Source organism: Ixodes scapularis, unplaced genomic scaffold (genome assembly GCF_016920785.2).
Source record: "Ixodes scapularis isolate PalLabHiFi unplaced genomic scaffold, ASM1692078v2 PGA_scaffold9__187_contigs__length_104089568, whole genome shotgun sequence".
In the NCBI taxonomy this organism is placed as follows: domain Eukaryota; kingdom Metazoa; phylum Arthropoda; class Arachnida; order Ixodida; family Ixodidae; genus Ixodes; species Ixodes scapularis.
In genome coordinates this window covers 4,702,514-4,720,389 of record NW_024609884.1, presented here as the reverse complement: position 1 = coordinate 4,720,389, position 17,876 = coordinate 4,702,514, and the positions used below count along the sequence as shown (strand labels likewise).

The window sequence follows — 17,876 nt, the reverse complement described above, 5'->3', positions numbered from 1 at the left end:
AAGCAGAATGAATTGGTATAGGGGGCACTTTGGTCAGCTTGTTTGCCACAGAGTTCTGTGTTTACCCAACACAAGGCCTGTGCGCACTGGATTATTACGTCACCTGCCTTCTGCCTCAAGTGAGCACGGGGCACAGATTGGAAACAAGTGCTGCGTCAGCGTTTGGTTAGACTCATGTTCAACTGGTGCTTCAGTGAGTGAACATGAGTCCTAGCCGAACACTGACGCAGCGTTTGGCTGATCGAGCCAAACGTTGTGTCAGAAACATAGAAGTAATTTATTTGAGAATACACGGTACCACTCGAAAACAAGGACAAAAGGAGGAGAGACAGAATGTCCTATACATAGTTTCATCTTTTCCTGTGAATAGACAGTTGGAAGTTAGCGCACAGTGGTGTTCAGTTCTCCTCCTTTTGTCCTTGTCATTGAGCGCTACCATATATTCTCAAATTCAACACCAACTCCTCCAACAATCAGCACTGCTCTGCAATTTGTGTTGCTGTCACCTAGGCACAAGTGAACGTCATGGGGCATGACTATTCAATCTTCTGTTTGCAGTACCACAATCATAAAACCAACAGTAACGACAAAAAATGCCTGTAAATTTTAGGGGCGAAGCTCCTTAGGGTCTAGCCTTGTCCGGCGTCCGTACTCACATCGATTGCCATCCCATCTGTCTTCAAAAAAGAAAAAATGTTTGCGCAGTCGACAGGGTTTGAACCTGTGCAGGGAGACCCCAATGGATTTCTAGTCCATCGCCTTAACCACTCGGCCACGACTGCGGTACGAGTAGGGGGCTCTGAGATGTGGTAGTAACTCAAGAGCTGGGGATGTCATGGATGAAACGTTGCATGCAGCCGCTCAACGTCTATACAGGAGAGGGCGCTGCGGTCAAATGCGTATATAATCGCGTTAAACTTTGCATGCATTGGCTCAACGTTTATAGACGAGAGGGCGCTGCGGTCAAATGCTCAAATGCATATATAACCATGTTCCATACCACACATTCTCTTTCTGACATGGATGAAAACGAACGAAAAGCTCGGCATGCTGCGGCTCAGCGTATCAGCACCACCAGAGCTTCGCCCCAATCAACATCATTCACCACGTGGAGATGCGGTCATTTTTTTTCCAGACTCCCAGTGGCATGGACTGAGCAGGCAGTGCAAGCTCTAAATGATGTGGCGCACATGATGTGCTGAACTTGTAAGAAAATATTTAATATGAAGGCTTACTCGTGGTACAGTTCTCTTGTGTTGAGAGCAATGGCCTCAAGCGTGTCTTTGAACCTGCAAAGGAGGAGGGAGTTTCACACAGTTAACCTGTGATTCTTTCGAAAATATACAAGATCAACAACTTGCTGAGAGTTAAAGAAAGGTGCTTGAGTGCTCCTTTTTTGGCAACTAATAGAAGCACAGCTACACCATCTCTCTCATTTCTTGATCAGCTCTGCATGCACATCTGATAGCAGCCAATGTGCTACCAAGCCACAGAGCCTGTGCTGAAGACAGACAAATCGAGAGAGCTAACGCTGAGCTCCTGGAGCAAGCGAAATGCTCAAGGCAGGTGTTCCTACCCACTTCTGCTTTCCAGCACCAGACAGAGGTTTTCTGTTTCTATTCAGCCCAGCGGAGCAAGACAGCAAGAGATGTTTTCAACCTACTCTTGCATTCGCATCGATATCTTTCCAATCTGGTTTTCCTCCAGGACAGCGGTGACAATCTTCTTCCCAGTCTTCAGCACTTGGTAGAAGTTTCCGTAGGTTATCTTCTGGAATGTGGGGAACCTTTCCTTGCTCATCCAGTCCAAGAAAGTGGTGTTTCTCTCTGCAGCCTCGCCTTCTGGAAGAACAACAAGTGCGCCTTGAGGAACTCGGCCAATTGTCATCACAAAAGTCTGCCTATAATATCCGATGGAAAAGGTCCAAGGTTACTGCTTCCATTAAACTATATACTAAAACCTTTTGGCTCATTTATTTACTAAGATGCAGCTACAGTATGTCCTTAATGTCAAGCGAGGGACATCATAAAATAGACAGAAATTCATCCCCCCCTTTTTTTTATCGTATTAGTGAGAATGATTATCTAAAAACATAAAAAGGTTGTTTTGCTGTGGCCATATGTAGGAAGAAACTTGTATATGATAAAATATGTAAATGTGTCAGAACATGGTAAACCACAGCTGATTCAATGAATGGACTGAATTGTCCACATGCAGTAGACTTGCATAATATACCCTATGCTCTGTAGTTTTTCACTGTAGACACTACAACTACCTTTTTCTATTTTTCTGATTCATTTGTATACTATTTTGCTCCTGTTTTATTCCTAATTCTGCTCAATGAGGTATATAATATACATTTTACTAGTAACTTAATCCAGCATATGACATGCACTTTGCTCATTGCTAATTGTATATCCATTGGCTTTAGCATATTGGCAACTCCAGCAAACTATAAGGGGCAGGCACGCTGTTCAAGTCAGGAGGTCAGTTTCATCGTTCAGCATGCGAAACACCTTGATTTCTTGCATTGCAGTATAGGATCAGTGTTACATATAAAAGCAAAGTGCTTTTTGGATGGCGTAAACCTTTTTTCTGAATAGAAGTAGTGTGTAAGAGTGACACGGTGGAAGCATAAAAACAATTGCTGAAAATTATGTTTTTTTCTTTCGCCCGCTTGATTTACGCACATGGCCGAAGCTAGACATCCGATTTATTTTTGGAGGTGGACGATAGTGGACATCCCCAATCGTCTTCGAAGGGTAACAAGCTATTGTAAAACAACTAAGTATCACGGTCCTCACAGTGCGGATAAGGGTCTGTGTTGGATTTGACCGATGCACATTGAACGCCACCCTGCAGGTTCACGTTTGAAGAAAACAATTACTGACATCAATAAGATGGTAAACTTTCATAGCCAAGGACAAGTGATTTTAACGTACAAACTACTTGTGGCCCCTGACACCAGCCTACACCCCCCTAAAAAAAGAAAAAAAGTGAAAAAAAAGTAAACGCTTTCTCAGAGACAGAAGATTGGGGCGTTACGGCTGGTTGCAATCAGGCCGCCGTGCCCCGGTTGTGTCTACAGGGAACCTTTTTTTGCGATAGCAAGTGAAAGCGTGATTGCAGCAATTGTGTCAAGAAGTCTCAAGAGCGTGAAGGCAAAATACAAACCGCTTACACTTCAGCAAGGAATGTTGGTGAAGGTGTGGAATAACGTTGTTCAGGTAAGCGTGCGTTCTGACTTCCGGCTTATGATACCGTATTTACTCGAGTAATAGGCGCACTATTTATGAACAAGGCCCTTGCTTCTAGTTTCCCGAAAAACACATATACAACCAATCATCGCGTCGCGCATAAATTACATAGCGAATAACAAGATCGAGAACACGGTTCTCCATACAAATGCGATCTTCACAGATGCTATCTTCGCGCGAAGACATTATTATCTCTGTCCTGTAAACCGCTGGAGTCATGCTGTCGATCGCGGTGATTGGCAATCTGCGTGCTCCGCGGAAAAGCGAACCCTCAGGTTTTCTTCATAAACAGTGTGGCTATTACTCGAGTAAATACGGTATTGTTAAGATGTTATTGATAGGAAACATAGTACACCGGAATTCCTATGAATGTGTTTTCATGCTAATTTAAACTGATGGTGAATGAAACTTCAAAATTGTTTGTGTAATATTCTTGTTTTTACCGACTTATTAGCACTACCAAACTTTTTCCAGTCGTAGGTGATTCACAAAAATTAGGTCTTCATGTAAATTAGTATCTCGCAGGCGTAAGAATGCCATAATAATCAAATTTGATAATGTGTGTTATGACATTCAAATTGGCTGATGTTTTAAATGTATAGGGTTCAATAATTTTCTTTGAATAACAAATAAAAAGAAACAAAGAGGTGGTTTCTAAGCATTTACCTATTTAGGTCTTTTTTTGCCGAGGTGACTTTTGCAGCAATTTTTATTTTATAAATCTACTCGAGTTTGTGGGTCGCACTAAGTTTTGTACGGGGCCATGCTTTGTATGATGGCATTGTTTTTAAACTCGCGGATGAGGGGAAACTGCACACCACTAAGATATTTTCACATCCTTGTTCATCCGTTATTTCGATGCAACACCGATAACCTTATTATTTAGTTCATCTTAATAAAGAAGTGCGCAAAGCTATGCCCCCTACAAAAACCAAGCAGCGAAAGCAGACAACAGAGGCGTAACTACCTTCTCTCCCTTCTCTCGTATGTTCTCAGCGTTGCCGCTATGCGGCGTCGATTTTGCTAGCGCCGCCAGTGACACATATCCATCACCACATTGATCAGTACTCCCCCTGTACATATATATATTTTCTTTTAACGCTAGGTCGTAATACGATGTCTTAATAAGACTTCCTGTTTGTCCTGCCCCTTATTTTATACCCTAGTCTCAAGGTTTTATTTAATTATGCTGGTAAAATTTACGTCAACTTGGATCTGTTTAAAAAGCTCATAAATTTCGAGGTCGCAATGGCAAAAAAAAAATAATAATAATAAACAGTTATTTTCCAAATAAGTTTGGTCAGAGCACAGGGTCTGTGGACCTGAGGAGAGGCCACTCCAGTTTTCTTTCAAATCTAGGATTATTGACAAACGGGGTTTATCACGTATTTCGTAAGATTTGCATAGCCAACGGCAAGGGCGCTAATGCCACATCCCGATGAAGAAATATTTTATTTATTTGAATAAATAAAATATAATTCGGTACAGGAAAGTTCTTGTGAATTTAGGGTATACGTTTGTGTCCGGATATAATTTATTTTTACTTTAAATTTTGGAAAATCGGGAACACGGGTAAATTATAAATTCTTAGTGAGCGCGTTGGTAATGATGTAGCTTTAGAAAGAGTTATATACGTAAAAATTGTCCCGTCCCCTGTTTTTACGTATATAACTCTTTCTAAAGCTACGGGTAAATTAAACTCAGAATTCCACAGAATCGAGAATCTTGCAAAAAAACAAACTCCGAACAAGCCAGAATTTAGGGCTAAAACTAAACTCTGAAAAACAATCTCCAAACTTGAAGAAATATAAACTTCAAAAACACGAAGCCTTACTCGTAACATTGTTGGAATTATTTTGAGTTCATGGTGAAAGGACGATGCCTAAGAGATGAAACAATATATGCCAACCAGAAATAGGTCAGGCCTACCCGAAAGAGGGCGCCAGTGTGTCATAAGCAGTCATAAAGCAGTCGGTCAGACTCAAATTCAAATGCTTAATGAACCAGCCTTTAGAAGACCAACTGCGCAAACTTCTAGGCAAAATTTTATGCAGACTTAAGAACCAATATGTGGTAAAAGCACTCCAGCTCACCATCATACATGAAACTTGTGCCGTCCTTGAACACATACACAGCTGGAGATGCTGGCGTGGTCATACCCGCAACCTGGCCAATGCACTTGGGTGGTGCAGAGAAGAAGTAATTGACGGGCTGAAACTCTTCGGCCATCCTCGTAAAACGGTCCTAAAAGGAGATCGAGGCAAGGTTCAAGAAGGTACGAACTCTTAGCACCATGAAGTAGTATACCCTACGCGGACAGACCAGTTTTATTAACAAGCTGGAAAGGATTAGAAAATAGCAAAGAGGCCCGTGTGTAAAAAATCACACGACTTTTCCTCTGAACTTTGCAGGCAGTTGAGTCCTTTATCTCTAGAAAAAAAGGGGAAAAATTGTGGGATTTGGAATGTCATATGAATGATCGCTAGCCACAATATTAATGTAAAAAAAAAAAGATTACTTAGCTCCTACCAATAAGTGACTAACCAAGGGTAGTCATGATAACTTTATACAGAATTCCAAGCTTACAATAATTGCTATCAATCTTCCTTTTTGCCAAAAACTATCAATGAACGAAACCACTTGCTGTAAAACACTGCTCCTTCTATCACCCTAGAGGCCTTTCCCTGCAACTTAGAGAAACACCTGTTATCGATGAATAGTCATTAAGTGTGTATAGCAAACCCCTCCCTTGCCACAGCATCTTGCACTGTCCACACAACTGTGCCACCCTCCCACAATCCCGAAGGGGGATAGTATTATTGAAAATGAGGAATAAATCAATAAGTAATACCAGCAAAAAGCACCCTGGGAACAAGAAAGAATCAACTAACAAATCCACCCACTGAAAATGCATGCTGAACGTAGTGTACTGAACCACCAAATCATGCCACTTTATATTTTATTCATAGCCTCGTGCTCACCTGAGTGCCACTAAAGTAAAGCTCTCAAAGGGACACTGACAGGGTATTTATGCTCGCCAAGGTTTTGATTTGTACACGACATATGAGAGTCCAACTACCTAGAACACAATTTGCGGCTTGAAATTCGTTTTCTTTCCACCTGAAAATTACCGCCGATCGAGAACTGGCCGGTTCGGGTCGCGCTCACTCTCTTCTTTGTGGTCACATGCCGTTTTGTATGGTTTAGACACAACCACCAAATATAATCTAAGTCGTGGGTCATCGAAGGCACACTTAATATTATAAATAGAAAAGAAATATGATACCCATTTTTTGTGGCTTCTAAAAAACTGCAAAAACGTTGATTAAAGAAAAAAAAAGGTTGCACAGCCACGCGACTTTTGCTAACTGTCTCCTCCTCTATATTTCTTCTTCCTCCCCAGTGCAAATTCGGTTTCGGTTTCGAGCAGTTGAGCCTTTTTTTACTTTATTAAAAATATATGTGACGCTGTAGCAAAATATTGATTGCATAGTCTTCTGACACGATAATAAATCGCCTGGCAAAAAATACAACAAAAATTTTGGGAGGTGTCAGTGTGCCTTTAAAGCCCCTCCATACCAATGTCAGATGAAACTGAATATTTAAAAGGAACTATTTAACTCTTTCCTTACCACAGGAAAACTGGCCATTTTAAAAAGTCCCAGTATTCTAGTTGTTTTTTTTGTTTGTTTTTTCAGGAGAAATATGCTTCTAAAATTTGTTGCAGTATATCAAAATGGAGCAAAATAAATGCTCCTTTCAATTATATAAGTGAGAAGTAGGAGTCGAATAAATTATACAAGATTTAATTTCTGCAAACCCCAACTATTGTGGCCAACACAACAAAAATGAGAAAGACATGCAGATATCTCAATAAAAACATTATAGCCAAAAAATTAAAAAATTTACAAAATATGCCTAATTTTAACAAAAGGAAGTCTGCAAATTGCAGAGATATAGATAAAAAAAACAACTTGCCCCTTTGCTCTACTACTAGCGTGACAAAGGCGGTGGGGTAACACAGAATGTGATGTGTCAGTGTGGAGAAACAGTGTACACACGTGGAGACTGGATGGCATGCAGCGGCCCTGTGTCGGGCAAGGCAAGCGCACAAGCGCTCTGTGGATGTCTTACATGGGGTTGCCATCTTCTGCGGTTGCAGTGTATGTGCGATTTTCTCAGAGCGTATTGGAGTGTGAGACGCAGAAGACGGAAGCGTGCGGAAAACAGAAGAATTGGACCGCGGCAGCGCCGAACAGAGCCCTGGCACCAGCTTGCAGCAAAAGAGAACCAAATGCTCGGACTACCTCAACCCGTCGTGGCAAAGGAGTCTGTTGTTGCTGTTTTTTCTCTGCTTTCCTGTGACTCTCGCGCTCTTTCTCTGGGGAAGCCCGGAGCGCACTCATTTCACGAAGCAGAGCGCCGCTGTATGTTGGAACACGTGATGTTTTCCTCCGCCGGGAGTAACACGAAGTCGCTCGAGGAAGAGGTTTGGCTGGCACCGGTGTCCAGTCAGTGAGGGAAGAGCGCTGTGTCAGCGTTCATCTGGCAGTCGGCCTGTCCACTTCCGTTACTGGCACCTAACCGGATATGGTTAGGTGCGAGCCATACAACCCATTTTGTGCTAAAAAAAACTTGTCAAGTTCTACCACATAGTCTTACCCATCGTGGCATGCGTGCCATTCGGTGAAGGAGGTTCTGGATATGAGAAACTGTTGGGCGAGCTCCGTTCGCAATGCCGACCGATTGAAACGCGCACTTCTGCAGAGTTCAGGAATGCTTGGGTGCAGCTCGCGGTGTGCTTGAAAATCAAAACAGCTGTTGACAGCCGAGATGTCAATGCAATGAAAGAAGAGTCTTCCACCAATGGTGCACTTCATCAGGAGGATGTCGTACGATCCGATCAACTGGTCCGATTTGTCAACTCCAAGCATTTCTGCATAGTAGTCATCGACAAGCTGTGGCCTCTTGATGGAGATCTGTGACCATGTATCTCCTTTTTTTTTCCTCTGTTTCACAAGCACGTGCTTGTAGACAGCATGTACGGTGCTCATCATGCCTACGACGTGTCGGTTTTTCCATTAAAGATATAATATATTTTGATCCCATAGACACCGAAATTCGGTGATCCAACATCATCTTTTGACTCACTCCTGCTAGTGTCATCAACAAAGTCGACCGCAGATGCACTCGAATCGCAACACTTCAGACGCTTCGGAGGAGGCGCAGTGCGTGATGAAGACACCATCTTCGCAATGCGAAGTGCTATTTCCTCGGCTGCGCATTGGATCGTGATAAATCACCATTTCGTGGGCAAAAAGAACTATGCAGAAACTGAAACTAGAGTGTATAATCTAACCACCAGATGCATTGACAACATGCACAAACCGCTCGGACTTGCATGCGAGACCAGCGTGTACCACGAGCATAGCCTCGCGGTGCGGGAATAAAAGACGACGACGAGGCAGTCGTTCCTATCTCATCCTGGCGTGCGGTTCATCATCCGTAGGCGCTCGTAATAGAACGATACATGGTGTCAGAAGTGATCTTCAGTCTCCACGCACCATGACTGATCTTCCGCCACCAGAACCGCTGCGGCTGGGAGAGCACGCTGCAGAGAATTGGAAAAAATTCAAGCAGCGGATGGAACTCTTCCTTCTGGCTACAGAGCCCAAGGAAGGTCGCAACCAGCAACAAAAAGCCGCTATCTTTCTGCACGTCGCTGGGCAAGAAGCCATTGAGGTATTTAACACGTTTGGTTTGTCAGCTGAAGAAGCCCAAGATTACGATGTCCTGGTACGGAGGTTCGAAGCCTACTGCCTTCCGAGATGCAATGAGACGTTCGAACGCTATGTGTTCCGAACGAGGCGACAAGAGGAAGGAGAAGCTTTCGAACATTTCTACCACGATATTCAGCTGAAAGCAGCGACCTGTGGATTTGGCGACCTAAAGGACTCCATGCTACGAGACCAGATCGTGTATGGAACGTCAAGCAAGAAGATTCGAGAGAAACTCCTGCGGAAAAAGGATTTGACTTTAGAAATAGCAGTTGAATGCTGCAAGGCCGAAGAAACAGCCAATGTCCACAACAAAACATGGAATGACGCGGCAGTTAAAGGGTCAAGTGAAGCAGCGGCCAAGGTGGAAATCGTTAAGACAGTCAAGCAGCAGCAGAAAGACAAGTCGAGATGTCGCTTCTGCAACCAAGCTCACGCGCCAAGGCAATGTCCAGCCTACAGAAAGACATGCTCAAAATGCAGGAAGAAAAATCATTTTGCAGTATGTTGCAAGACTAAGCAGTCTGGCGTACATGACGTTGAAGAAACCAGTGAGGCAAGCAGCGATTTTGATGTGCTTGAGATTTTGTCAACCAGCAGCGTGCATTCGGTCGGCAACCGTGACTGGACCGTGAATACTACGATAGAAGGGAAGCAGGTAGAGCTTAAAGTGGACACCGGTGCACAGGCCAATCTGCTCCCTCGAACATTGTTTATGAAGATCAAACAAAAGCAGCGGCCTCAACACACGACTGCAACTCTGCATAGCTACGGAGGTGGCATCATACAACATCTGGGAAAAGTCCGCCTGTCGGTATCTGTCGGCAGAAAACAAGGTTTCATCGATTTCTTTATAGTAAAGAAGGGCAGGCAAGCCATCATGGGCCTGAAAGCATGCGAGCACTTTGGCCTCGTCAACCGGGTCAACACTGTGGAGCACGAGAACCAGCAGCGCCAACAAGTAGAGCGCGAGTTCCCCGGTCTCTTTCGTGGTCTCGGTTGCACAAAGAGAGCCTACAAGATGGTTCTTCGCGACAACTCCACACCGGTGATCCAGCCAGCACGCCGGGTGGCGCACGCGCTACGTGCGCCTCTGAAGGCAGAGCTCGACCGAATGGAGACAGCAGGTGTCATCGCGAAGGCACCAGAACCGTCCGACTGGGTGAGCCCCTTGGTTATAGTACGAAAGAAAAACAACAACTTAAGATTATGCATGGATCCCCGTCACGTAAACAAAGCACTCAAGCGAGAGCATTTTCAGCTGCCTCGGAGAGAGGAAATTGAAGCAGACTTGGCACATGCCGCATACTTTAGCCGGCTCGACGCCAACAGCGGTTTCCATCAAATACCGTTGGATGACAGTACATCTCGAATATGCACCTTCAGCACTCCTTTTGGTCGCTACAGGTTTCTCAGACTACCCTTTGGAATCGCTTCAGCCCCCGAGGTGTTTCAGCGCACTATGAGTTACCTTTTGGATGGACTTCCAGGTGTGCGGGTGTATATTGATGATGTCCTGATTTGGGGCGAAACACGGGAAGAACATGACCAACGATTGCGTGCTGTGCTTCATGCTCTACAAACAGAAGGGTTAACTCTTAACTTGGAGAAGTGCATCTTCGGGGTCACAGAAATCACCTACTTAGGAGATAAAATAAGCGCAGCTGGCATTGAGCCAAATCCAGAACTTGTGAAATGTGTTGCAGCCCTACCAACTCCAACGAGTAAGAAAGAGGTTCAGCAGTTGCTAGGAGCTGTTAACTACTTTGGAAAGTACTTGCCAAACCTGTCAACGCAGACAGAGTCGTTGCGTCAACTTATTCGACAAGACACTATTTTTGAATGGCAGAAGGTTCATGAAACTGAGTGGCAACAACTGCGAAAATTGCTCACTGAGGCACCGGTCCTGGCAATTTTTGATCCCTCTCGACCCACCAAAGTCTCAACAGATGCCTCTGCATTTGCTCTCGGTGCTGCCTTGTTCCAGCATGATGGAAAAGATTGGAAAGTGGTGGCGTACTCATCACGAGTACTCACAGACACAGAGCGTAGATATGCTCAGATCGAAAAGGAGGCTCTGGGAATTGTATTTGGGTGCGAAAGATTTACCGAATTCATACTCAATAAATCTTCAACTTAGAAACTCTAACCAAGCTTTATTAAAAAGCAAAAATCCCGACGTTTCGGAACCAACTCGGTCCCTTGGTCACGGGTGACTGTTTTTGTCCCGCGGAACGGCCTGCCCACGAACCCGAACACCCCCGGGTGTTTTCCGGATTATCCCTCTTAACCCCGAAACGTAGCTGCTGGGAAGGGTCCCCGTCGACCGGTTTATGTTGCCACGTGTGCATTGAATGTGCCACGACTCCAACAGGAGGCGCCTCCGCCAGTTTTTCTCCGTTCCGAGGATGGAGCTGTTGTCAAGGTCGATGGAGTGGTTCGTCTTCTCGACGTGTTCGGCCAGCGCGCTTCCCTCCACATTTTTCTTCGCGATGTCGTAGCGGTGGCGCCGCAGGCGCTCTGGATAGTTTTTCGTTTCCCCAACGTACGACGCGGGGCAGTCACCGCAGGGAATTTTATAAACCAGTCCCTGTGCCCTCTCCCTCGGGGGGCGATCCTTTGGCAGGGGGAGAAGGCCGCCGATGGTCGAGACTGGCCTGTGTGATACCGCTATGCCGTACTGTCGCAGTACTCGGGCGAGAACCTCGCTTGTGCCCTTGATGTAGGGTACACACACGCGGGTGGAGGGAGGGGGGGCGTCTTGGGTTGAAGGGGTGCGTCGAATTTTTTTGATCGTGCTTTTTACAAATCCAGCCGGGTAGCCATTCCTCCGCAGGTCTTGTTTGATCGTTTCGATCTCTTTTCGAAGGGTCTCCTCTGATGTGCAGACCGTGATCGCCCGTCTGACGAGTGCCGAAGCCACGGAAGACTTATGTGTCCTAGGGTGGCTTGAGGAAAAGTCCAGGTATCGGCCTGTGTGTGTCGGCTTCCTATACACACGGAAGTCCAGGTGGCCGGACTTTCTCACTGCACAGACGTCTAGGAAAGGGAGACAGCCATCTGATTCGTGCTCAATCGTGAATTGAATCGCTGGCTCGATGGAGTTGAGATGTGTGTGGAGACGGTCGATCTCACTGGTCTTTACAACACTAAAGCAGTCATCAACGTACCGCAGGAAACACACGGGTGCTCGGGAGAAAGTGTCCAGGGCTTTTCTCTCGATCGCCTCCATTACGAGGTTTGCCACAGTCACGGAGACCGCAGCACCCATAGCCGTACCACTGGTTTGTCTGTAGAAGCGGCCAGCAAAAGAAAAATAAGTGCTGGACAGGCAGAATTCCAGTAGACGGCAAATCTCGTCCACCTCAAGGCACGTTCTTTCGGAGAGTTTCGTGTCAGACGAGAGGGCCTCCCGCGTCACAGACACTGCGAGAGGCACAGGCACACTTGTGAAAAGCGACACGACGTCGAAGGAGACAAGGCTCTCGTCGTCCCGCAGTTCGAGGCCCGATGTGAGCTCGATGAAGTGTCCAGAATTTTGGACGTACGTGTCGGTCTTCCCGGTTAAAGGCGACAGCAGTCGGTGGAGATGGTTGGACAACGCACGTAACGGAGACGTGGTGAAATCCACTATGGGTCGGAGGGGGACATCTGGCTTGTGCACCTTCGGCAGGCCATAAAAGGCCGGCGCTGAACCGTTCCGGCAAATGAGACCCAAGTAAAGGCCTCGGGACTCGGGATACCCATCAAAAATCGTAGAGAGCATTTTGTTTAGACTTGCCTGAATCTTGGCAGTCGGGTCCTTTGGCAGAATCATGTATGCGTCGGTGTTGAGAAGCTGAAGCGCCTTCTCATCGTAGTCCGCGCGGTCGAGTAGCACGGTTGCGTTCCCCTTGTCGGCAGGGAGGACGACGATGCTCTTGTCTTCTCTCAAGTTCTGAATGGCTGCTTTCTCTTCCGGCGTGTAATTTAACTGCTCCCGTTGGTGCGCCTTGGACAGCACGCCGATGGCCTTGAGGCGAGCTTCTTCACGGATGCAGGGGTCTAACTCACGCAGGCCATATTCGACAGCAGCTGCCATCGAAGCAATAGGCGGCGTTGTTGTGGTTAGGTTGAACTTCTTTCCCTTTGCCAGAACACGCGTCTCGGTCTCAGAAAGCACTCTCGAAGACAAATTCTTCACGAACCTCTTGTTGGTCTCTTGGGAGACGGCGGGACGCAATTGGAGAGATACGAGCTTCTTCTGGTGGTCCGAACTCCTTCTCTCAGCGGCCGACGTGGCAGCAGATCTGGCAAAGTCGTCGATGGCAGGAAAATGCTCCGGAGCACGGTATTCCAGCTGTCTCCGCAAAAAGAAGAGATCCAAGTCCTTTTTCCTGAGAGTTTCCCGGCATTCTTGAATCCTGGAGTCGAGCAGACGACGTTCGGCCTGTTCGACGATCCTGTGACCCTCGGTGCTGTGGACCAGGCGCTTCAGGCGGAGACTCTTCGGGATTAGCCGCAGTTCCTTGCAAGTCTTGTTGAACGTGAGGTGGGTTTTGACGGTAGAGATGGAGTTGTAGAGGTGAACATATCGCTTGGCAAGCCGCACCACCACAGGACCGTAGTCATTGCAAAGAGACTTAAATGTAAACATTTTCGACGGACATCCGTCTGGTTAGGAATGATTAATAAATCTTCAACTTAGAAACTCTAACCAAGCTTTATTAAAAAGCAAAAATCCCGACGTTTCGGAACCAACTCGGTCCCTTGGTCACGGGTGACTGTTTTTGTCCCGCGGAACGGCCTGCCCACGAACCCGAACACCCCCGGGTGTTTTCCGGATTATCCCTCTTAACCCCGAAACGTAGCTGCTGGGAAGGGTCCCCGTCGACCGGTTTATGTTGCCACGTGTGCATTGAATGTGCCACGACTCCAACAGGAGGCGCCTCCGCCAGTTTTTCTCCGTTCCGAGGATGGAGCTGTTGTCAAGGTCGATGGAGTGGTTCGTCTTCTCGACGTGTTCGGCCAGCGCGCTTCCCTCCACAACAACGCCGCCTATTGCTTCGATGGCAGCTGCTGTCGAATATGGCCTGCGTGAGTTAGACCCCTGCATCCGTGAAGAAGCTCGCCTCAAGGCCATCGGCGTGCTGTCCAAGGCGCACCAACGGGAGCAGTTAAATTACACGCCGGAAGAGAAAGCAGCCATTCAGAACTTGAGAGAAGACAAGAGCATCGTCGTCCTCCCTGCCGACAAGGGGAACGCAACCGTGCTACTCGACCGCGCGGACTACGATGAGAAGGCGCTTCAGCTTCTCAACACCGACGCATACATGATTCTGCCAAAGGACCCGACTGCCAAGATTCAGGCAAGTCTAAACAAAATGCTCTCTACGATTTTTGATGGGTATCCCGAGTCCCGAGGCCTTTACTTGGGTCTCATTTGCCGGAACGGTTCAGCGCCGGCCTTTTATGGCCTGCCGAAGGTGCACAAGCCAGATGTCCCCCTCCGACCCATAGTGGATTTCACCACGTCTCCGTTACGTGCGTTGTCCAACCATCTCCACCGACTGCTGTCGCCTTTAACCGGGAAGACCGACACGTACGTCCAAAATTCTGGACACTTCATCGAGCTCACATCGGGCCTCGAACTGCGGGACGACGAGAGCCTTGTCTCCTTCGACGTCGTGTCGCTTTTCACAAGTGTGCCTGTGCCTCTCGCAGTGTCTGTGACGCGGGAGGCCCTCTCGTCTGACACGAAACTCTCCGAAAGAACGTGCCTTGAGGTGGACGAGATTTGCCGTCTACTGGAATTCTGCCTGTCCAGCACTTATTTTTCTTTTGCTGGCCGCTTCTACAGACAAACCAGTGGTACGGCTATGGGTGCTGCGGTCTCCGTGACTGTGGCAAACCTCGTAATGGAGGCGATCGAGAGAAAAGCCCTGGACACTTTCTCCCCAGCACCCGTGTGTTTCCTGCGGTACGTTGATGACTGCTTTAGTGTTGTAAAGACCAGTGAGATCGACCGTCTCCACACACATCTCAACTCCATCGAGCCAGCGATTCAATTCATGATTGAGCACGAATCAGATGGCTGTCTCCCTTTCCTAGACGTCTGTGCAGTGAGAAAGTCCGGCCACCTGGACTTCCGTGTGTATAGGAAGCCGACACACACAGGCCGATACCTGGACTTTTCCTCAAGCCACCCTAGGACACATAAGTCTTCCGTGGCTTCGGCACTCGTCAGACGGGCGATCACGGTCTGCACATCAGAGGAGACCCTTCGAAAAGAGATCGAAACGATCAAACAAGACCTGCGGAGGAATGGCTACCCGGCTGGATTTGTAAAAAGCACGATCAAAAAAATTCGACGCACCCCTTCAACCCAAGACGCCCCCCCTCCCTCCACCCGCGTGTGTGTACCCTACATCAAGGGCACAAGCGAGGTTCTCGCCCGAGTACTGCGACAGTACGGCATAGCGGTATCACACAGGCCAGTCTCGACCATCGGCGGCCTTCTCCCCCTGCCAAAGGATCGCCCCCCGAGGGAGAGGGCACAGGGACTGGTTTATAAAATTCCCTGCGGTGACTGCCCCGCGTCGTACGTTGGGGAAACGAAAAACTATCCAGAGCGCCTGCGGCGCCACCGCTACGACATCGCGAAGAAAAATGTGGAGGGAAGCGCGCTGGCCGAACACGTCGAGAAGACGAACCACTCCATCGACCTTGACAACAGCTCCATCCTCGGAACGGAGAAAAACTGGCGGAGGCGCCTCCTGTTGGAGTCGTGGCACATTCAATGCACACGTGGCAACATAAACCGGTCGACGGGGACCCTTCCCAGCAGCTACGTTTCGGGGTTAAGAGGGATAATCCGGAAAACACCCGGGGGTGTTCGGGTTCGTGGGCAGGCCGTTCCGCGGGACAAAAACAGTCACCCGTGACCAAGGGACCGAGTTGGTTCCGAAACGTCGGGATTTTTGCTTTTTAATAAAGCTTGGTTAGAGTTTCTAAGTTGAAGATTTATTAATCATTCCTAACCAGACGGATGTCCGTCGAAAATGTTTACATTTAAGAATTCATACTCGGAAGAAAAATATTCGTTGAATCTGACCATCAACCCTTGATCGCTCTTAAAAAGAAAAACTTAGGCGACCTGCCACCAAGGTTGCAACGACTATTTCTTCGTTTGCTTAAGTTCGAATTTGATTTACAGTTTGTCCCTGGAAAGAAGCTGGTGATCGCGGACACACTCTCCCGAATCTCCGGTGGTTCCCAAGCAGAAGACGACACGACCGACGTCGAAATACATGCAAATGCAGTGTTTTCAACACTGGTAGGCAGCCGGACCCTGGGCAGCCTGCAGGCAGCCACAGCAGGCGATCCCGTCCTGCAGGAGGCAATTGCCAGTTTAGAAGCTGGAACTCCAGTTCGGGGTGAGCTGAAGTCCGTTATGACAGAGCTTTCGGTCATCAATGGAGTCTTGTTGAAAGGAAACAAAGTTGTAATACCAGCAGCAATGCGCAAAGAAATACTTACAAGAATACACCAGGGTCACCTAGGCCTCAACAAATGTAAATCAAGAGCAAGGAACTTAGTCTACTGGCCAGGTATGAATGCGGATATTACTGCATTAGTCAGAAAATGCGAGACATGCCAAATTTTCACCTACAGACACCAGGATGAGCCTCTGCATACACGTGAGGTGCCTGGTCATCCTTGGGGTCGGGTTGGGGCTGACTTGTTCGAACTTGGTCGTAAACATTACCTAGTGGTGTATGACGCGTACTCAAATTATCCCGAAGTGGAGGAGCTTCGTGACACAACTGCTAATGGTGTGATCTCCAAACTGTCAGAAATATTTGCACGTCATGGAATACCATTAGAAGTTTGCACAGACGGAGGGCCACAGTTTTCTGCAAAAGAATTCAAAGACTTCTCAACGCGGTATGATTTTATTCATACAGTGTCAAGCCCTGGGTATCCCCGCTCCAATGGCCTCGCGGAGAAAGGCGTCCAGGTGGTGAAGCGGCTACTCCGAAAAGCACAATCAACAAAAGAGGACTTCTGGCTCGGCTTGCTTAGCTACCGTACGGCTCCGCTGGAAGGCGGTCGCTCGCCATCGGAGCTTTTGATGGGTCGTGGTATTCGAAGCCTGCTTCCAGACTTCTCTTCGGATCCAGCACCGCCTGTTCAAAAGCACACCCAGAACCTCAAAAAAGGACGACATCTAGAGCCGCTGCAGCCAGGAGACACCGTCCGTATCCTAAACGATGGAAAATGGGCTACGAAAGCAACTGTCGAGTCCTACGTCGCTCCTAGATCGTACAGCGTCGTCACGGAAGATGGCAGGACGTTCCGTCGCAACAGGCAACATCTCCTGAAAGTTGACGAAGATTATGATTCAAGGACAACAGAAGAAAACGACGACTCGGAATCGGAAGACGATGGGGGACCGCAGTCGCCTGGACCAGACGGTACAGATGAAGAGACAGAGGACCAGGAAGCACCGCAACCTCAGACGCAGCAGGGGCCCTCATCACGCCGAGCGGGCAGAAGCAGACAGCCTCCACGGAGACTAAGTTATGATGAGTCGTTCCAGCAAATGCCGTAGTTTTTTTTTTTTCTTTCTTCTCTTTTTTTCTCTCTCTTGTCCCTGTTTTTTTTTATTTTTGACTAGCGTCTTTGTGTCATCTTAATTTTGCACTTTTTTTTTTAAATGCAGAGAAAAGAGGATGTACCACGAGCATAGCCTCGCGGTGCGGGAATAAAAGACGACGACGAGGCAGTCGTTCCTATCTCATCCTGGCGTGCGGTTCATCATCCGTAGGCGCTCGTAATAGAACGATACACAGCGAAGAAC

At 47.5% G+C, this 17,876-nt stretch overlaps 1 protein-coding gene across 3 annotated transcripts in view; it reads right to left on the bottom strand.

Annotated features, from left to right (window-relative positions):
- The window catches only part of LOC8025402 (protein disulfide-isomerase TMX3), a 41,880-nt gene that overhangs the window by 11,512 nt on the left and 12,492 nt on the right, over nucleotides 1–17,876 (bottom strand). For 2 of the 3 annotated variants that reach the window (XM_029991795.3, XM_029991796.4), the window contains exons 7-9: nucleotides 5,351–5,501; nucleotides 1,664–1,841; nucleotides 1,236–1,289 (exon numbers count right to left, since the gene is read on the bottom strand). In XM_029991795.3, the coding sequence (XP_029847655.1) occupies nucleotides 1,236–1,289; nucleotides 1,664–1,841; nucleotides 5,351–5,501 (383 nt within the window). The remainder of the gene's footprint in view (nucleotides 1–1,235; nucleotides 1,290–1,663; nucleotides 1,842–5,350; nucleotides 5,502–17,876) is intronic. The other variant, XM_029991797.3, reaches the window with a different exon arrangement.